Source organism: Sparus aurata, chromosome 10 (assembly GCF_900880675.1).
Source record: "Sparus aurata chromosome 10, fSpaAur1.1, whole genome shotgun sequence".
Lineage (NCBI taxonomy): Eukaryota > Metazoa > Chordata > Actinopteri > Spariformes > Sparidae > Sparus > Sparus aurata.
In genome coordinates, this window is record NC_044196.1 from 31,137,224 (window position 1) to 31,156,339 (window position 19,116).

Consider the following 19,116-nt stretch of genomic DNA (forward strand, 5'->3'; position numbering starts at 1 on the left):
ATGTCAGACAAAAGCTGACAGGTTTAGACCATACCAATACAGTCAAACATTAGTGAGCTCAACCCGTAAACAAAACCTCAAAAAGGCCCAAATTCCAAATGAAACAATTTGATTTGATTATCGAAATATGACTGAGAGCTAACGTCATTGGTATGGCCTGAGCACGGACAAAAAGCAGGCCTTCTGGCCCAAGTGATTTCAAAATGAGAAGTGCCACAGACCCCAGTCCAAGGCTCAGGCGCCCACGAACCACTTCTAAGCAGAGAAGCCACATCGCACAGTCTGACTGCCATGTTAGTTTGGAGTTGCCGTCTGAAAATGTGGACACAAAAAGTACTTCATGTTAGATCAACAAGAACAAAGCAACAGTCAGATGCGATCAACATGTCATTGTTTGGGGGGGGGGCGGGGGGGGTGGGGGAAGAAGGAGGCTATTTTTTTTTCTTTAACTAGCTGTCCATGCAGTCTGGCTTAAACCAGAAGAGAAGCAAAAGGCAATGTTTCACTCTGTCACAATACATCTTCAGTAAGGAGCAAACAGCAGAGTGTTCAGAAATCTGGCCACAACAACATTGACAGTAAGCATGAGGAATGGCAGTTGGTTAAATGAATGGGAAAGCTGCACAAAGATGATCACTGAAATTGCGAAAGCACAAATCAATCGGTCCACTCAGATTGCTCTCATCCAGCAAAAGAGCAGATGCTTAAGTTACGCTGACACATCCTGCACTTGTTATCTAGTCTTCAGCTCTCAAAGCATTAGAACCACAAATATCCACAGTGAAATTATCGACAGGTTTCCACAAGCCTAAAATAAAAAAAAGCTCTCAAATAAAAAAGGCAATAACTTAAAGGATTATATCCAACTTAAATGGTCGTGACAAAGTGGGTAAAAAGCTACACCATTTCAACGTGTATGAAATTACTAATATACAGGCAAAAATAAAATACAATTATCTAAACTAGTGTATCATGTTGACGTTAGGGTAAAAGGGTATTTGTTAGACTTTCTTAAAAATAGAATTGTCCACGATAGAAGTACAAAATCGACCACAGCTGACAATCAAAACATTTTTAATTGCTGTCCACTTGTAATTAAAAATGTGGGTCAGGTGTTGATTTGAACAGTCCATGTCACAAAAAGGTTCCTCGCAGGGTTTCTGAGTGGAGGTGCCCCACCTCGCGTGAAATGACGCACACCTCTACTAGCATCACAGCTAATTATTGCATGTTTCTCCTGGGTGAAAAGCCCCCCCCAGGAACAGAGGCAGGTAAACTATAATTATGTCACGTGGTGCACACTGGCTCAAAAAGACTTTTCCCCATAAGCTTACATTGTCAAAGAAGCAGCCCCACAACAGTCACAGCCCCAGCAAAATGACAATCAGATCTGATTAGTTCTGTCTGGGGACATCTGAACAGTCTCACAGGGCCGCACCATTAAATAGTTTCATTTCCATTTAAATCAGTGGATGGCTGAACTGGAAGTTAGGAGCACGAGCAGTGGAAGTCTCTAGTAGGTATACTCTGTGGGCCGCCTTACAGAATCTATGTGGAAGAGTCAGGTAACTTTACCCCCAGGAAGTCCACGTTGTCCCCAATTGGATCCAAGGGTGAAACCTTGTGCCTAGACGTTCTTCAATATATTCCATTTAAAAATAAACTTTAAAGAGTAGCACTGCAATGTTAAACATGTCAGGAAAACAAAAATGCAAAGACAGCACAGATGCAACACAATTTAGCACGTTCAAAACAGTTTTCATTTCCATATTCTGTGGCTCAACAACCACTTCAGTATAATATAGGCTACCTGTATAGACATTGCTAATGCAACTGTTACACATGTGCATTATGTGCTGGTGAATTAAAGTTCACTACAGATTATAGAGGATCTTTAGGCTGCAGGCTTTTCAAAATCATCCAAATATACAGCAGAGATACCTGAGCACTAAGTGTTCTATTCATGATTTGTTCCACATTGTTGGCTGCATCCAGTGAAAATGTCAACTTGCCATAACTCGCATGCAAAATGGATTTTCTCTACTCAAGTGATGACAAACTGCACAGCAACTGTCAGATTGGACAGGTACAACCCAATAAACCGGATCAATATTTCTGAGTGGGGAGAATCTCAAACTGTATTCAGAGTGCACATCCATACTAAGCCAGAGGGATGGATAATGTATGAATCAAAAACATCAACAACAAATCTTACATTTCCTTATTATTTCAGTAAGCTAGAAGGAGATTTAATTCTTAATGCCAAATTGATCGCACTGCTCTCTGCCTACTATGTAAAATATACTGTTCTGTGCACGTTCTGAAGTATATGCAGGTGTCGATAAACATATACTGCGTGCTAGAGATTTCACACGTCCTCCCTCAGTCATTTTATTTATTTATTTCTACAATATTTTAGTCCTAGATGTATTTTGAATCACATCTATATAAAGTGAGTGCAGCTGTCATGATTGAAGAGGATCAAGTTTTTGAACGAGCAGCTTCTTCATTTGCTGCATTTCTCGGTCTGCTAATTGTGTTGCGACGCTGTCACAGCTCAGCTGTCACTGTCAGATGCAGCCATTGGTTGTGCTGCGCATCATCATATACATAAATGCACGTGAACTGACAAATTGCAGCAAACAGCTCGGTGTCAGTCGGATCAAACAGCTGTAGATCTGCTCTGGATTCTTATTCAAGTCAAAAATAATTACGACCTCGGCTTATCCAAGTGTGAAAAACCGGAGGTGTGCTGTGAGTGTGTGTGATTTGAGTCCACTGTGATAGCTTGACTAAAAATGTACTTAGAGCAAAAAGATGTAAATAACAAGATAAATAACACTGCTAGGAGCATAATCAGTGTGCATCTCTGTGCATAAAACAAAGCTCATCAATAGGGGAAATATGCCTGCGTCTGAGCACAGCGCAGACTAATCAGGACTGTAAAGAACAGAAGGGTTTGCATGCATCATCATTACATGTTGCCAATGGCTTGTTTTTAATCTTATATTCTCTCCAAGGGTCCAAAAAAAAAAAAAAAAGTCTGAAATATTATGTATTGGCAGATAGATATTTCTTTAATGACTGATGTCTGACGCAAAGTATCCACTTTGCACATTTAGTCATGGAAAATGCGAACCTGTCAGACACAAGTTGTAATTTGTAAAAAGTATTTCAAGCAGTTTGTTTTTCCTCAGTCAAATCTAAACGTACGAGTCGACCGACGGATGACGACTCTGTTAGGCATGTTCACTTATCTCCTCAAACTCCGTATCAAGCTAGTAACAAGAACGAAACCCCGTACAGTTGTATTCGAGTGCATGTGCAAGAACCTTCTCACACCAGTGAATCCTTGTCTGAATCGAACATAGTTGCTGACAGTATGCTTATTTCTGTGTTGGTTGATATGTGGCAGATCAGAAGCGATGTGTAAATTGGTGAAATACACATGAAAATGCACTGTAACAGCATCTCTTAACTGTGCCTACTGACAGACTCGTTCTGTGTTAGGGCAGTCATATAACTAAACTTGACAATGAGATTTGCTGCTCTTGTGATTTATACTGTTAATTTAATCTCTTTCTTAACTGATGGTCTGACAAAAATGCAATTTTAAGTCATGCATTTGTCTTTATTTTTGACATTTTAAAACACAGAAAATGATTTCTGGAGCTATTACACATGGAAAATGATAAAACTGACACAATGACGCTCTACGGGAGCCGTTTTACTACACTAATAAAATGTGAAGATGACTGAAAAGTCCAATAAATAATCTATACTGTGAAAGTTGAACATTCAGAGCAACATTACTTGAGGGTGGGGGAGACATTTCTGTGTAATGTACATGGAGTTTTTCTTGTTTTACTTCTGTTTCGAGAAGTAAATCCATCTTCACCGTCACTGTTTTCAGGCTTCTTATAACGTACTGTAGACAGGATGCGTTGCCAGTGTTGCAGTGTGCAAATACATGACTCACTTGATTCACTGGCCTGTCCCTAAACCAAGGTCAAAAACACACCGACTACATAACCCATGCAAAAATAGAAACTAGAGCCGTACAGCAAACAGCTTCAACCCGCATGACCCATTACCATAAATACAATTCATTCACTAGCAGAAACAATGACCCCTTGTGAGCGTACATGATGGCCACGTGGGAGACAAACCAGAATATTATGGTAACATTTAAAGTTTTGGCCTTGGACAAAGTCAGCTTTACTAAAAAGCTGAGATAACTACATCTACCTGTGTCTTTACATTGCTTTACCATCCACATGTGCTACCCAATCTCCTGTGAAGCTATGTAGGTGCAACACAGTTCATACTATTAAAATGAGAGGTCTCAGTCTGACAAGGCACATGAGCTATGAGTTTCTTTTGGTAGTAATTTGTATATTCTTCTGTTACCTGTGTCAAGAAAATATTTCAACATGCAAAGACAAAGTAAAAGGAGCTGAAGCAGTGAACTAGAAACATTAGATGGACAGCCATCGACTGTTTTTTCAGCAGATCGAGGTATAAACACTACGTCTACCACGCTGTTGCTCTCGCATGCTCAGGAGATACGACTCCCTGAATTAAACTGCCTGACAATGACGTTTATATCACGGTATAACTTGGAATGTCTTTAACCCATAAACATTAAAAATCACATCACACAAGAGGATTTTATCCATATTCTCATATCTTATTCTCTCTTTGTCGGACTACAGATGCTGATATATACACTATTACATTTTGTAGAGCCAATGAGTACATTAGTTGGCTTACAAAACTCTTTCGCATAACTGCATGAGGCAATATAGCCACTTTCGATTGCGATTGTCCCCTTTTTGAATACTCTCTGTGCCAAGGTGGCAGCCATGTTGGTGTTAGTTCACACAAAACCTAATGATACTTTAGTGTCTTCAACACAAAGTCTAACCTGACAATGTTATGCATGTTATTTAGGACAGAATTCAAACTGGATCAAGAAACTAAGTCTCTTGCCACTAATAACCACATATATTATTTATGAAATAAGGTCCCACGACAGAAACCGGAAGAGGAGGTTATCTTATCTCAGTTACAAAGGATGAATAAAACTTGCTCCATATAGAGAATACTGATGGTGGTGTCGTAGTAAACAAACCGCTGTGTGTACTCTTTTCACTACAGGTGAAGGCTAGAAGGCTGCAGGCGATGATATACTACAATGAACTCGTCTGTGGCATCATAAACCGCATACTTCTGAACTATCATACTTGCTCTACTCCAGACAGCACCAAAGGGTTTTCCCTCACAGCGTTACTCCCCATTAATATCTTGCAAGTGCAGCAAAAAACAATATATCAAATCAAAGATTGCTCATCAGTTTCCAACTTCAGCTGATTAAAGCAACACCAATTACAGCGAGTACAGTCAACAGCTACACCAAAATACACTCCAAGCATCCCAGTCGCGCGCAGATGGGGGCTTGAACTTTACAGGTCAACTGAACACCCCTGCTGCTCTTTCCATCTGCTATTTGTCTCAAAGTATAAAAACCACTGGGTGACTGTAGAAATATAAGTAGCGCTTTCACATGGTAACTTCTTGTGGTTTTGTTAACGCGACAAAATGGGCACAAAGACAGAAATTTCAAAAAACCTAAGAGATATTCAGCCAAATGTTTCTCACATGCCAAAAAAGATGCAATCCTAAGCAGTTACGGGCTCCACAAGCAGCCTCCCCCACATGCAGAGTAACAGAGAGAAAAGCAGGCCACCAGAGAACATATTGTTGAGGAGAAATGACTTCCTTCAATCTTCATTTCATATGTTTCACCTTTTATTCTAAGTACAAAGCACAAACATTGGCTATTGTCCCGCCTGAGATAGTGCCACAAGGCAGAAATATTTCATTAGATAAACACTTGGAAGAGGAAGGCTTGGCAAGACGCCGCTCCCCAAAAAATTTCAGTCAAGGCTTTCACTGCGTGCAGCCAGCCAGCAGCCTTCTTTTAGTGCAGGCATTTGAGTGCGGTGCAGCTCGTTTCCCTCGAGGCCTTGCCTCACCGTTTTCGTCAGAAACCAGCCCCAGATAAAGACCATGAGGTTCTTTTTTTGTTTCCCCCATCATTGCTAAGATAAACCCATCCACCTCCACACTTCTACCCGACTGAGCGAGCTGCCTTTTAGGACTCATTAAAGTGTAGTTTAGTTTAGTTATTGGTACTCTCAGATCCCACAGCCCGCTCAGAGGAGGAAGAGAAGCCTCTGCACGCAGTGTTACCATGAGGAGAACGCAGAGATTTCCAAAGCCAACACAGAACACTTCTGACCTTAAACACAAGCTAAAAGTTATCCATACTGTCACAATGACATTGGAAAAGAAGAAACTAATGACATGGCTGAAAGATAGCTTTACATGCAGTCACTATATGTTTGTACCCAAGCCACACGTCATCCTACCACCTCTGAAGCTGCTGGTGCTGGCTATGCTTTTTGAAGCTCACTGATTGTGCTAATTAATTACATGGAAAAATGACTCCGAGTGGGTGTTTGAAAGCAAGATTTCACAGCTGATCAGACTCTCTTGAAGTACAGCTGTAAATTAACTGATACGGAATCAATCACAAGCTGATAACATTTCATACCTGAATCCTGTTCAGAGCCAAACCAATTAGTCAATTGATCCAGGTCCTCAAATGTGTGCATTTTATACGTTTCTTTTATATCATTAACTGAATATCTTTAACCAGGGTGCAACAATGAAATTGCCTGGGACAAGTAAAATGATGGGAGTAGCTAACGAGAGACTCATCTCACTTCTTATCCCTACAGAGTGTCGCACATGTGCAGTACTGATCGGGCATTGATGAGAAAATGGTGGCGGAAAAGACCTTTATGAGCTGAAGCTCATCCTGAAAACAACTTCATATTTTGTATATAATATTTGTTATTTGATTACCACTGACAAATAAACCAATTTGTATAGGGGCAAGTAAAACAACATCAACTTTGAACCCTGTGTTCTGAGGTCTTGAGAAAAGCCTTTTCCACTGTTCACTACTGATTAACCATAAATCTAATCAAATTAATCCATATAAAAACAGTCATTGGTTGCAGCACTATCTCATTCAGTTCAAGCTCCTTTAGCCCTACAATAAAAAACGAAAGTGTTTTTTAAGTCGCAACTGTGACTTGATACACTTAGACTGCCATTTTATTTTCAAGTAGCATAAGTCATACTTGCAAGTATTCATTTTTAGGGTTATTGACAGTTATATTGCACAAAATTATTATTTTGATTTGATTATACTTGGTGGAAAAAGCCTGTTTTCTTTAGATTATTAGTGCCTGATGGATACTGGATTTTTGGGGCTGATGCTGATACTAAAGCCTTCCATATGCACACATTTTGTGTAATAATACCTAAAATGTATTCATCATATACTTGTGACAAAAGACCTGTAACAATTTGTTACATATCATTGCATTAAGTCTACCTCTAGACATTACATAAAACATGTCAGTAAATTAATTAAGAACTTTTATGGGATCAAAACAAAAATATTTAATAGCATGATGGGAGATCACTGAAGGGAAATGTGGTAGACTAGATTAGATTAGATTTTCATACATAATTAAATCTAAAAAACAAAAAGCCCATGTATAGATCTGAGTCACTGCAGAAGTTCTTTAAGTTGGACCTGAAGCTAACAGTGAGATCAGCATGTTCTGATGTGACACTGAGCACTTAAAGTGAGGAGGCACGAATCTCTGCTACGAGCTCCTCCGAGGATTAAATTGACCAAGTATGCGTGACAAGCTGCAGAGTGAAGAACTCCAGAGTGCACACAGACATGCACGGCCCGTCTCTCTTCAGCTCTCAAGCTCATTACGTGCATCGCACTGGTACACTTTACCTTATGTTTGTATGTATATGTGTGTATACTTATATGCCTGCACATGTCACAGTTTACCAGCTATCAAACCATCAAATCACAGGATACATTTCTATGTGCGTCACCTGTTAATCACTACCACACACACACACACACCTTTACCTCTAGTGTATTCATATTATTCAATTCCATATATTCCATTTCTATACATCACCTAGAGCCCTGTTTACGTCTTAGATTTTCATCTCTCATTCACTAGTTCAGAGAGATGAATTTCATTGCCAACAAATGCTTCAGTGTTGTTGTGCATATGACAAATAAAGAACTTAAAACTGTCCTTGAAAACTAAAAGCCCACAAGTAACAGTTCAAAATATCCCAGCTGAAAACACAGATGTGACTCGTCTACCCACACAATGACGTGTACAAGGACGAATGAAGAAAGAACATCCAATGCTGTAATACAGTAATACTTGATGAGAAAAATCAGGAGTAATATGATGGCAGCGCTGGGGAGGATGGCTCTGGGTGTTAAGCTTCACTCAACATGTACATATTAACCCATTGCCATGTACTTGTCCCTGGTGTATTTAAAATATACCCTTGTACACCTTAAAACATTTTTCTTAAATGTTAATATTTAAGCGAACATCATTTCTATCACAAGCTGGATGGATGACTTGTGTATTTTAGAAGCTGTGCAGCGCAGAAGTCTGTAAATCTACACTCAGTGTTTTCAAGACAGCTTCGCTTGCAGATTAACATTTAAAAATCTATCACAGACTCACGCTCAATACTTTGATAAAGTTTGTCCCGAAGGAGCAGATCTACGGTGTGTACGGGGCTGAGAGCAGGTTAGATATGCAGCAGCACTCTCACACCAGCGCCAGTTAGAATAATACTAAAAAGTGATGCAATGCCGAGTTATGATTGGCAGTCTGCCTCCGAAGGGAAAACGTACAATTTCTCAACAACACTACTGGAGAAAGGAATAATCCAGAATATGTTAGTGGAAAAAAAAAAAAAACCATTTACTACAGAGTCCACCTCAAATACAATTCAGTTGGGTAGTTTCAGTGCTCAAGAGACAGAAACACATGTTTTGTATTGACTTGTTCTGAAATTTTAACCAGAGGCTTTTTTTTATTCTTCCTGGCTTGATGCTGTTAGAGAATGTAAAAACATCCACCTGTCATTGCTCGTGTAAAATAATGTTCTTCATATTTCCTTTACTTCAATAAAAACTAATTTGAAATAAATCTGAGTCTGCTATGGTCAGATTGACTGCTTCTTCTAACACTATTAATTATGATACTAGTTGACTCAGAGGTCCTCTGGTAAGGACTTAATACAGAGTCACTAATGTCAAATGTATCAACTCGGACAATATACTCATGGTAAAGTAAAAAACATTACCAAAGATTGGATTCAGAGTCGAATCTATAGCAGGCACTAATTTTCAGATACTGCCATACATGCTTTCATCTAAACCAATACAATAAAGAATCTTGTGTGTGGGCCATGTTAAAATAAAAGGCTGTGAGTGTGATGCTAAAACTTGGACTTAATATTCAAAACCAACAACAAACAGCTTGAAAGAAATAACATTTGATACCTTTTAAAACGAAGTTAAAACTAAGAAGAAACTGAACCAGGTTCATCACAGAAGTTCACGTTTCAAGTGATTATTTGACGTCTAAAACAATTAACCTCAAAAAGTAGTTACTTGATTTAATCAATTTGTCAATTTAGCTGCCGACGCCAAACTGTAAATCTGGGTTTTTCATTTTCTATGAATTTAAATCCAATGATCTAAAATTTAAAAAGAAATGTCTGGATTGTTTGGGCACCACATGATATAGTCACACTACCTCTGCTTCTCGCCACCATATGCCTACACACTCATACAGCCAAACTACACCAATCAACACTCATCACATAACACCTATACAGAGCCTGAGATAGGGCGATCTATAAAAGCTGCTGTGATGCAGCGACAGGGTCAAGAACACTGCATCGCCGGGCTCCAGTAATGACCCACACATGCAGAGGCAGGGCCACCCTGTGGCCAACACACAATAAGGACCAAATGAAAACAGTCTTGTGCAGCATCCACAGAGCCCAGACTAGATCAGCTGCAGAGGGGGGAGTGAAGGGGGAGGCAGCGAGAGAAGAATGGGGGAAGGGGATGGACATTTTAGAAGGACAATAGGGACAAAAATTGCTTTTTTTGCTAAAGCCACCCACTGTATACTAACCCAGTTCTGACAGCAACACACATTGCTGCACAGAGCGCAGTGATGTGGCCTTTGGAAGTTCACTCACTGTCCTGTGTTTTAGTCACTCTGTCAGCAGCCTTTATTTAGAAAGGCAAACGTGGGGGCTCAATAATACATTAAGACAACCGCTCTTATCTCTTGTCCCTCTCAGGAGCAGCACAGAGGCTGAAGAAATTGTTCAGGCTGCACGAACACTGAGGGGGAAAAATGCCTGAAAACAGAACACATCCGTATAGAAATAGGAACATGTGGGCATCCACCATCTATAATAAAGTTGATCGTGTCATGAGCTCTGTAATGATACTTAAAATCTTATACCAATAGCAAGATAGCTCAATATCAAGAAATACATATTTATGACTAAAAGTATTATATTTAAATCAATTGATCAGACAAAGCCAACTACTTTATTGGCAATAAATACTGCATTTCTGATATAATATAATTCTTTATCTGCCCTACCAGTCCTTTCTTACTGGTCACATAACGTCAAATCAATATTGAGATAAATGAATAAATGCAAAGAAAACACATACAATTCTACACACTAAAACGTGTGAATGTGTTACTTATAAATCCTCTTCAAACTCATGAATACAGAGTGTATCACACCCTTTTTAAAAAAAAAAAAAAAAAAAAAAAGGCACCCCGTGTCGTTTTGCTGGACTGTCCCCCTGCACCCACAGGACCACAGATGTCCTGCGTGTTGGCAAGCCTCCTGGTAAATTAACTGGTCGGGCTCTTAGCTGCTGGCTCCACGATATGCAATCTTTTTCATGACCCACCGACTGAAGATTACTCACCGCAGACTGCCAGCTATAACTCGAGATGCCTGTGGCTTCAACATATTCATGCTTAATATTCAAGGCCAGATAATGTGTTCATAAAAAGCACGACAACATGCAAACTAGAGAGGAGTATGCTGTTGAGATTATGGTCCTAGCAGCTGTACGTGAAGCCTGAAATTGCAATTCACCTGCTCCTGGAGTTGATTTAACCCCAAACAGCTTCATGATATCAGGCACTGAATTAAGAGTGCTGTCTTTGTAATGGATGACAAACTGCATACATATACATTCTAAATAAATACTACATTTTGTAGCTTTAACTTTAAGGAATTGAGATTTCTGCAACATTTTTGTAGACAATACAAACTGTGAGAGACTGTGCTACAAAAAGCCACACCTGTATTTATTGTTTTACTTAAACCCCGTGGAAAAACAGGTAAAATGACTAGAAACTGGCGTTCCTGTCTTGACATGAGGCCTTTTTTCTAATTAGGTGGATGAAGCAGGAACGTTCAGAGCAGCCTCGCTTGATTGATTCATCAGACACACCTGAGCTCCTGCGATCAACAAGTCCAACCTGCCGCTCCAAGTCCAAATTAAGCTACCAAGCAAATGCTAAAACACCCAAAAATGTGCTTTTATTAAAACTGCCCCTTCATGCTAGTCTGAGTAAAGGCGTCGACAGCACGCGGCGTGGTCGTCCAAGCCTGACTTTGTTTGGAGAGCAGCCAAAACCAAGACAGACAGCGTCCTCTCCTCTCAAATTTAGCTTTCTCATCACAAACGCGTCATTTTGCGTGAAAGCTGACAAAGCCGTTTTTTTCGCGCCTGTTCTCGCTATACCAGCAACTGTTAATTTGGCTAGCTAAACACTACATTATACTGTGCAGCGTCACGCCACGTTAAAACGCAAATAATTCCAATGGAGTTCTGCGTGGGGCACGTCCGACTCGTTTGCGTGACCTTTGCTAGCTACCGTAAATCCCTCAAAAAAACGTTTTTTCGTAGGCCTTTTTTTCGGCACAGTTGCTTTCGACAGTTAATATGTTCACATTGTTTCCTCCCTGGTGTCTTACCTTGAGGTGGCGAGTCGGCGTAGCGGGGTTTTATTGATGTAAAGTCTGCAGACATCAAACTTTCGGTCGCAGTCTATGCGCAGCTGAAAAGGGGGCGGTGGCGGGAACGACGCCACCCTAAATAAACTAATCAGAGCCTCGGCCAATCAGCGAAGAGCCGGTATATAACCCGGAAATACACTATTAGCTGATTGATTTGCTGCAGGTGTACTTCTGCTGCATGCAGCCCAGCCTGCTGGCTTCTCCAGAAAACTGGCAATGCAAAGGACAAACACACAGCAGTGACGCTGCCGGAGTTGTGGACCCCAAAGCGGCGTCAGGATGCCACGACGGTCCTGGGGGTGTTTAGGGACACCCCAGCAAAAATCGAGATTTTAGTTGAATTTGGTAGATTTTAAAGAGAATTTATAAACATTGCTATTTCTATTCCGGACAACTGACTCCACTGTCACTCCTATATACAGCCTAAAAAAAGGACAAAACCTTATAAAATGAGAATAATACATTTTTTTAAAAAAAAAGGGAGATTAGGATGCAAATCCAGAGTGGTTTTAAAGAATTTACACCTGCATTTAAATTCAGCACTTCCATCCAAGCATGCCCACGACAGCAGAACTTGCAGAATATCATCCAGCAACTCCAAGTAGTGCAACACACAAGGCTGCACTTAACCTATATAGCAGTGATGCTTTTTTAGAGAGTGAACGCTGGATCTTCCGGCTTATTAAAGGGTTTGGGTCACATTTATATGTGGCCATGGTTTTAAATTTAAAGTTTTCATATAGATAAAAATAAAACAGCTCAGATTACAAAGGAATATAAAGTACATTTGGTTCATTTGTTCACTGGAGCTGTAATTAATTCCCTTAAAATGCTGCACACAAGACCAGTGCTGGTGGTCTAATATGTCCAACATGAAAACGTTTTCACTTCAGATGCGGTGAAATAAGCGACTACTATGCGGATCCCACGTTTTCAGCACTCTGCCAAAGGCCTATATTTCTACACACTGGAGCAATAAATGCGTCCGTCCACGTCTGCAACGAGCACATGTAGCCTTCCTTTATCCTGCCGTGTAATATCGCCAAGGCACCGCAATTCAGAGTTGTGGAGGAAGACAAAAAAAAAAAAAAAAAGAAGATCAGCCGTCAGTGGAAACATGAATGCATCACGGTGACTTCCCCATCGCGTTCACATGCAAGAAAGATAAGCCTGAGACTACACAGTGGATGCATGGTCAGCTCTTAGGATGGACACAGGTTAGAAAATCTCGATGTTCAAAATGTCTGAGGTGAATGAGCAAATGTGTAAAAAATAGCTTACCGTTTCTACAAATGAAAGTTATGGACGTCCTTTAGGGCAAACAATCTCTGAATGAAAAACACCTGGCACACCAATAAAGCTTGTCAAATGATGGATTCCGCTCTCTTTAGTTCAAACTTGGAAACATAAAAAGCCAAACACAAACAAGATAAAATGGAGGAAATGAAATATTTATTAAATCAAAACACAGAAATGAGTTCCTTTCAGCAAATGCATGGAAACAGAAAAAGGAAAAAAAAAAACGGAACAGAAGAAATAAAAGGAATCAAATAATTAAAAAAGCCGGCTTCTGCCTGTCTCGCTCTTTACAGGTGCGCCACACAAATACGCGACATCACTGAGTGGAAACCAATGCGAGGAGGAGGTTGTCTTTAAAAGGAAGATAGTCCTGCCGGCGAATATATAGGGCCGTATCACAGCATGCCTATACCTCTCCGCTCCCTCCGTTTCATCCATTCAACCTACACACGAACACGCATCGGACGCGGAAGTATACCCGGAGTAGCTCCCCTCCACCGCTTATGCACACACGAGCTCTGCGCTGCCATTGGCCCCGCGCGCGCTGCCTCGTCTGGGAAGCTCGCGCGTCCCCCCCCCTCCGCCCCCCAAAACCCCATCCGCCCGCCCTCCCTCCCAAATCGCGCGACGCCATTCGTCGCCGACGCAGTCACTCAAAGCGATCAAGCGATATTTTCTCCTAAATATGGCATTTGAAGTCAAACATCGCCTCGCCGAGACACGCACGGTGCAGCGGGCGGGAATAACACCGCGGCTCCAGAGCAGTGTGTGTGTGTGTGTGTGTGTGCGTGTGTGTGTTTTTAAAAACACTGTCACCATCATCATCACCATCATCCTCCTCCAAGAGAAAGGACACAACAGATCTGACCGTACTGGACCACGTAAGGGATCACTCATCTGCTTTATTCCCATTAAACACACACACACACACACAAAAACCTCCCTCATCATCATCTTCATCATCATCATCACAACACATCTGATTCCGTTTTCTCTTTGTCGCTTCAGCACCACGGACAGCTCTCTCTCTCTCTCTCTCTCCTAACAGCTACAGCAGCATGTAGCGGTGGAGCAGCAGCAGCCCACACGCTGCTTTCTCTTCCCACCGTCTGCCTCACACACACAAACACACACACACATACACACACACACACACACACACGCACAGTCAATGATCAGCCCTCGATACTCAAACCTATCGGCTCGGAACACACGCGTGGGCGTCAGTTCGGGCTCCCCCGGCACGTTTTATTTATTTATTTATTTATTTTTGTTATTTTGTTTAAACAATAGGAAAAACGCCCTTTTACGCGCTTTTTTTTTTTGTCTCTCTCACGACGCACGCCGTCTCCATCCAGCAGGAGCGGGGAGCGGTCGCCGGCTTATCCCGTTGCACATCTTCTGGGTGGAGCAACAGTTAGGAGCCGGAAAAAAAAAAAAAAAAGCAGATCGATGCTGTTTCAGTGGCAGAGAAGAGGCTGTCTGCAGGAGACAGCTTCAACACAACAGCACCAGGCTCTGACATCTTATACATTATCCACACATACACATGCTTAAACACACTTTACTCATTCATTTTAATTAATTAATTAATTAATTAATTAATTAAAGGAGTGTGTGAAGAGTTAACCACAGAAACATATTATATCATTATACCGACAATGACTCTGGTCTCAGATCAGAGACATGAGCGCACAAAAGGAAGAAGAGGAGACACAAATATGCTCCATATTCTGATATAAAGCAGGGCGTGTTTCTGAACAGGCCACCACGTTAACCTCTGGAGCAGCCACAACACACAGGAAGCAACAGGAGGCCTGGAAGCCTCGACCACGATGCTCGTCCACGATGCAGCCAATTCATTCCCGGAAGTAAATCAAAACTGGTGCACAGCTCACTTTGCCAGATCTCGACGAGACACCGATTTGCAGATGTGTTCGTACGCATGAGAGGCACGAACACCAACTCTGAAGCGTTCAAGTACTGAAACGTGAGCATCAATGCAGACACACACATGGACACACACACACACACACCTATATATATATATAAACCTGACATTGTCCCTGAGCAGACACTGTACCTGACACTCAATACGTCTCAACCGAATCAAATGACGTTAGACTCTCACTCGTGTCATTTCATCAGGCACCGGATCTACTCAAGGACAGTGCAGCACTATACGTGTTCATGTGGCGGCTCCAGTGTGTGCACGAGGTGACGTCGTGCGGCGTCTCTCAGCAGTGTTGTGTGTTGTCACTGCTTTAAGTGGTTACTGGAGTCGCTCCTGCACTTTTATGGCTCGGATGTGCGTGCATAATCTGATCTCTGCTCATGTGCACACAGGTTTTTGGGAGAAACGGATGACACCCTAATGTGAAAATGTAATCCAGATACAAAAAGAAAACAAGGTAATCAATTCAGAAAATACATGTACTTAAATTACAGATGCATATAATAAAAAAAAAAAAAAAAAAAAGGTGATTGCTAACATGATTCCAATTTCAAAATAAAGAGTGTTTTCTCTCACCTTTAATTGCACGTTTGGTATTAAAATGATCCAAAAGTAACGGGAAGCAATCAAGTTACATTACTTCTATACTGTGACACTTGGATTACATTACTGATTATACTTATATTTTAGGGAGGTATTAAGTAACCGTACTGGAAAACATTATATATCAATATCCATGTCAATAAGCCCCAAATCTCTGCATCTACAAGCTTTTTGTATCTTTTCACGAGTAATGAGAATGGAGTAAAAACACCTTTTTAAACAACATTACATAAGAAATAAAGATAAATAAGTCGAACATTAAAAAGAATTCCACTGAATTTAGTGCACTGAAGGGTCCCATATTGTCATATAAGCTGTATCGGCTACTATACAGCGGCATGTATACAATTCTGAGTATTCTTTGTATCGAGAAATACAAAAATCGGCTGAACTTGAAAATGCAAACGTGTCTGCTATAATCCTGAGACGCTGCACAAAATGGAAGTGCTGTAAATGTTCCCAAGACTTCCAGAAGATAGAAGAAACAATAAAACTGATCATTTGAAAAAGGTAAGAGACACCATCAGCACTGCTTTCATATACAACACCACGTCAGTCATTTCAGCCTCTTAGCTTAGATTGTACAGATTTGAGGGACGTGACGCATTTTGAGATTATTCAGGAAATGACATCACAATCAGCCAACGATACCAATGCAGGCACCGGGGACACTCATATCATATTAATGAGCATATCTCAAAAACTATAAAGCACACAGAGTTCGAGTTACTCGTGAACTGATTGTTTTGGATCGATGTGTTTCGTTTGTTGTTTGGTAAAATGGTTTTATGTATTTTCTTTTATTTAGGACACAAATAATAAGGACTTGCATAACCTTTTGGCTGAGGACGTGCAGATTTTAGGAAGTAAAATCAAGAAGTAAAAGTCAAAAACTACCGGCTATACCTTTCACTTAGCTCTTCAGTTAAATGCAACTGAAAGCTAGACAATAAGTGCAAAAGCCAAATAAATTAATATCTCAAATAGTGCTCACGAACGCTCGTTATCTAAATTGGGACGCGACGGCATGCGTGCCGTGCATCACTTCCTGTTCGTATAGAATATAAAGTAAGTGCACTTAGAGCCGACGCGAGTACACAAACCATAAGGACATGGAGACATGTGCTGCTGATCATAATGCACAGCGCGCAGCTCTCCCGCTCCACTGAAAACCAGCTCAGTTGGTTTGATGTAGTCCAATTTTCTGTCTCCAAAGACTTTGAATTTGCATGACAAAACTCAAACAATTTAAAGGAAAAAGAAAAAAAAAAATCATCAAAATCAATCTCCTACGAGGCATTTCAAGGCTTTACATCTTGATGACAGCACATGTTTAAGTCTCGCCGCTCCGCTTTCTGGCTTTGGGGGAAGTTATTCATGCCCACAAATATCAATTAGATCATTAGCATTTAGATAGCATATAAGAATTCTTAAAATGAAGGGGAACATGGACCTTTTGGCCCTATTTTTAATGGTGATTTGTGAAAGTGTGTCTCAAAAGAATGTCAGGGAGAATTACCGGCGAGGTAGATTATATTTAAAAGATCAGACACAAGGAAGGGTCAATACATCACGACAAATCAGGGAAGTGGAAGGGCAGCAGTGATTCTGTGCGACTTGTTTCCAGGAATAGACTTAGACAGGAAAAATATGGAGGCAGCAAATTAACACCTAATAAAAGGGCTGCTAAGCTAATTTCTCTTGCCTGCTGAACAAACTGACAAATCGTCTCCCTCTCTCTCTCACTTCAGGTAGCGCTGGACTTCCTCCTTCAAATCTGACTTACATGGAGCTGAATCTGCGGGGATGTTATCACAGTCTGGCAGTCAATAATTCTGGCTTGGGGATGAACAAATAAAAATAGAAAGAAAAAGAAAGTCTCACAACACTTTAATATTATGCCACTCTGGAGATTTCCCTGCGTGGCAGCCGGGGCAACAATCATTAGAAAATCTTACCAGACTCCTGCAGCCTCGGTCCAGCAGCGTCCTGCTGCCAGGGCCTCACAGCATGCTCCCGGCCAGATACACCACACCCGGGGAGCAGCAGGGAAACAACCATCTTGAGACAAAGACGCACAATGCAGTAATGGAGAATGGACATGTTTGACCCTCTTGAGTGCTTCAGATAAGACACCACTTGTATTTGTAAGGGTTTTTTGTGTGTGTGTGTGTGTGCATGAGGTTTTATTGTCCACATCGTCCCAGCAGCCGCAGCCGATCGTTGTTTTTGTGAAGTTCAACACCAATGTTTGCAGCTCACATCAGCTCCACTTCCCGGTCTGACACTGAAGAGCTGCTGGTGTGGCACACAGTTTCCTGACCACACCCATGATGGGCTGTGGAAGGGGCGTGGCCTTAAAGGAACACCTCTGACACAGAGAAGGTGGATAAATAATAATAATAATAATGATAATGATACATTTTATTTGTTTGATGGCGCCTTTCAAGTCACCCAAGGTCACCTTACATAGGATAAAAGCATAAAATCACAGAATAACATCACAGAATATTAAAAACAAACATTGACATAAAAAGAAAAGGAAAGCCGTGTCAAACACAAAGACATGAAGGTCTGAAGATATAGATAAAACACTAAGTCCCGTTTTCCTTTTGTTTGTTTCGGGTGTTATTTTTCTTTGGGGCTGTGGTCTGTTCTTCAGTCCATGAGCTTCATATTGAGAGCCATAAAGAAAAGATTGTTTGTGGATTGTGGTGATGTTTACTTGAATTCATTTTGTGGTATAAATAAAAAAAAAAAGCAATAAAAACCTCCAAATACGGACGTGTTCTTCTGTTGTCTGTTGCTTTCATCACAATGTAAAAAAAAAGGCAAGACCGTCCAAATGTTAACTTAGAGGTATGAAATATGAAAATGCCCCAGTTATTTATTTTTTAAGTTTTCCAATGTGTTCATCTGTATGCAAATAAGGCAAAAATATCTAACTTGCAAAAGACTTAAATACCACATGATTATTATTATTATGCTCTTTGATTTAGTAACGTATATGTTCAAGCTTATTTTTATATTTCAGTGTTCATACGCAAAGTTAGTCATGTATTTAAAGGAAAAGTTAAGAAAAGGTGTTAAGAACGGTTATTCTTAAATATGTAAACACTGAAATACGTTTTGGATCAGTTGTATATTTTAAAATATCTTAAAATGTATGTTAATCGGTATTTTATGTTGGCAGTTGACGCTCTTCT

The 19,116-nt window shown here is 40.7% G+C and overlaps 1 protein-coding gene across 5 annotated transcripts in view; it reads right to left on the reverse strand.

The window, feature by feature from the left end:
- Positions 1-13,825, reverse strand: part of elavl2 (ELAV like neuron-specific RNA binding protein 2) — a 29,927-nt gene extending 16,102 nt beyond the window's left edge. For 2 of the 5 annotated variants that reach the window (XM_030430774.1, XM_030430772.1), the window contains exons 1-2: positions 13,336-13,825; positions 222-312 (exon numbers count right to left, since the gene is read on the reverse strand). In XM_030430774.1, the coding sequence (XP_030286634.1) occupies positions 222-293 (72 nt within the window). In that variant the 5' untranslated portion in view covers positions 294-312; positions 13,336-13,825. Of the gene's footprint in view, positions 1-221; positions 313-12,012; positions 12,159-13,335 lie in introns of those variants that run through there. The other 3 variants (XM_030430775.1, XM_030430773.1, XM_030430776.1) reach the window with 3 other exon arrangements.
- Between the last annotated feature and the right edge of the window lie 5,291 nt (positions 13,826-19,116).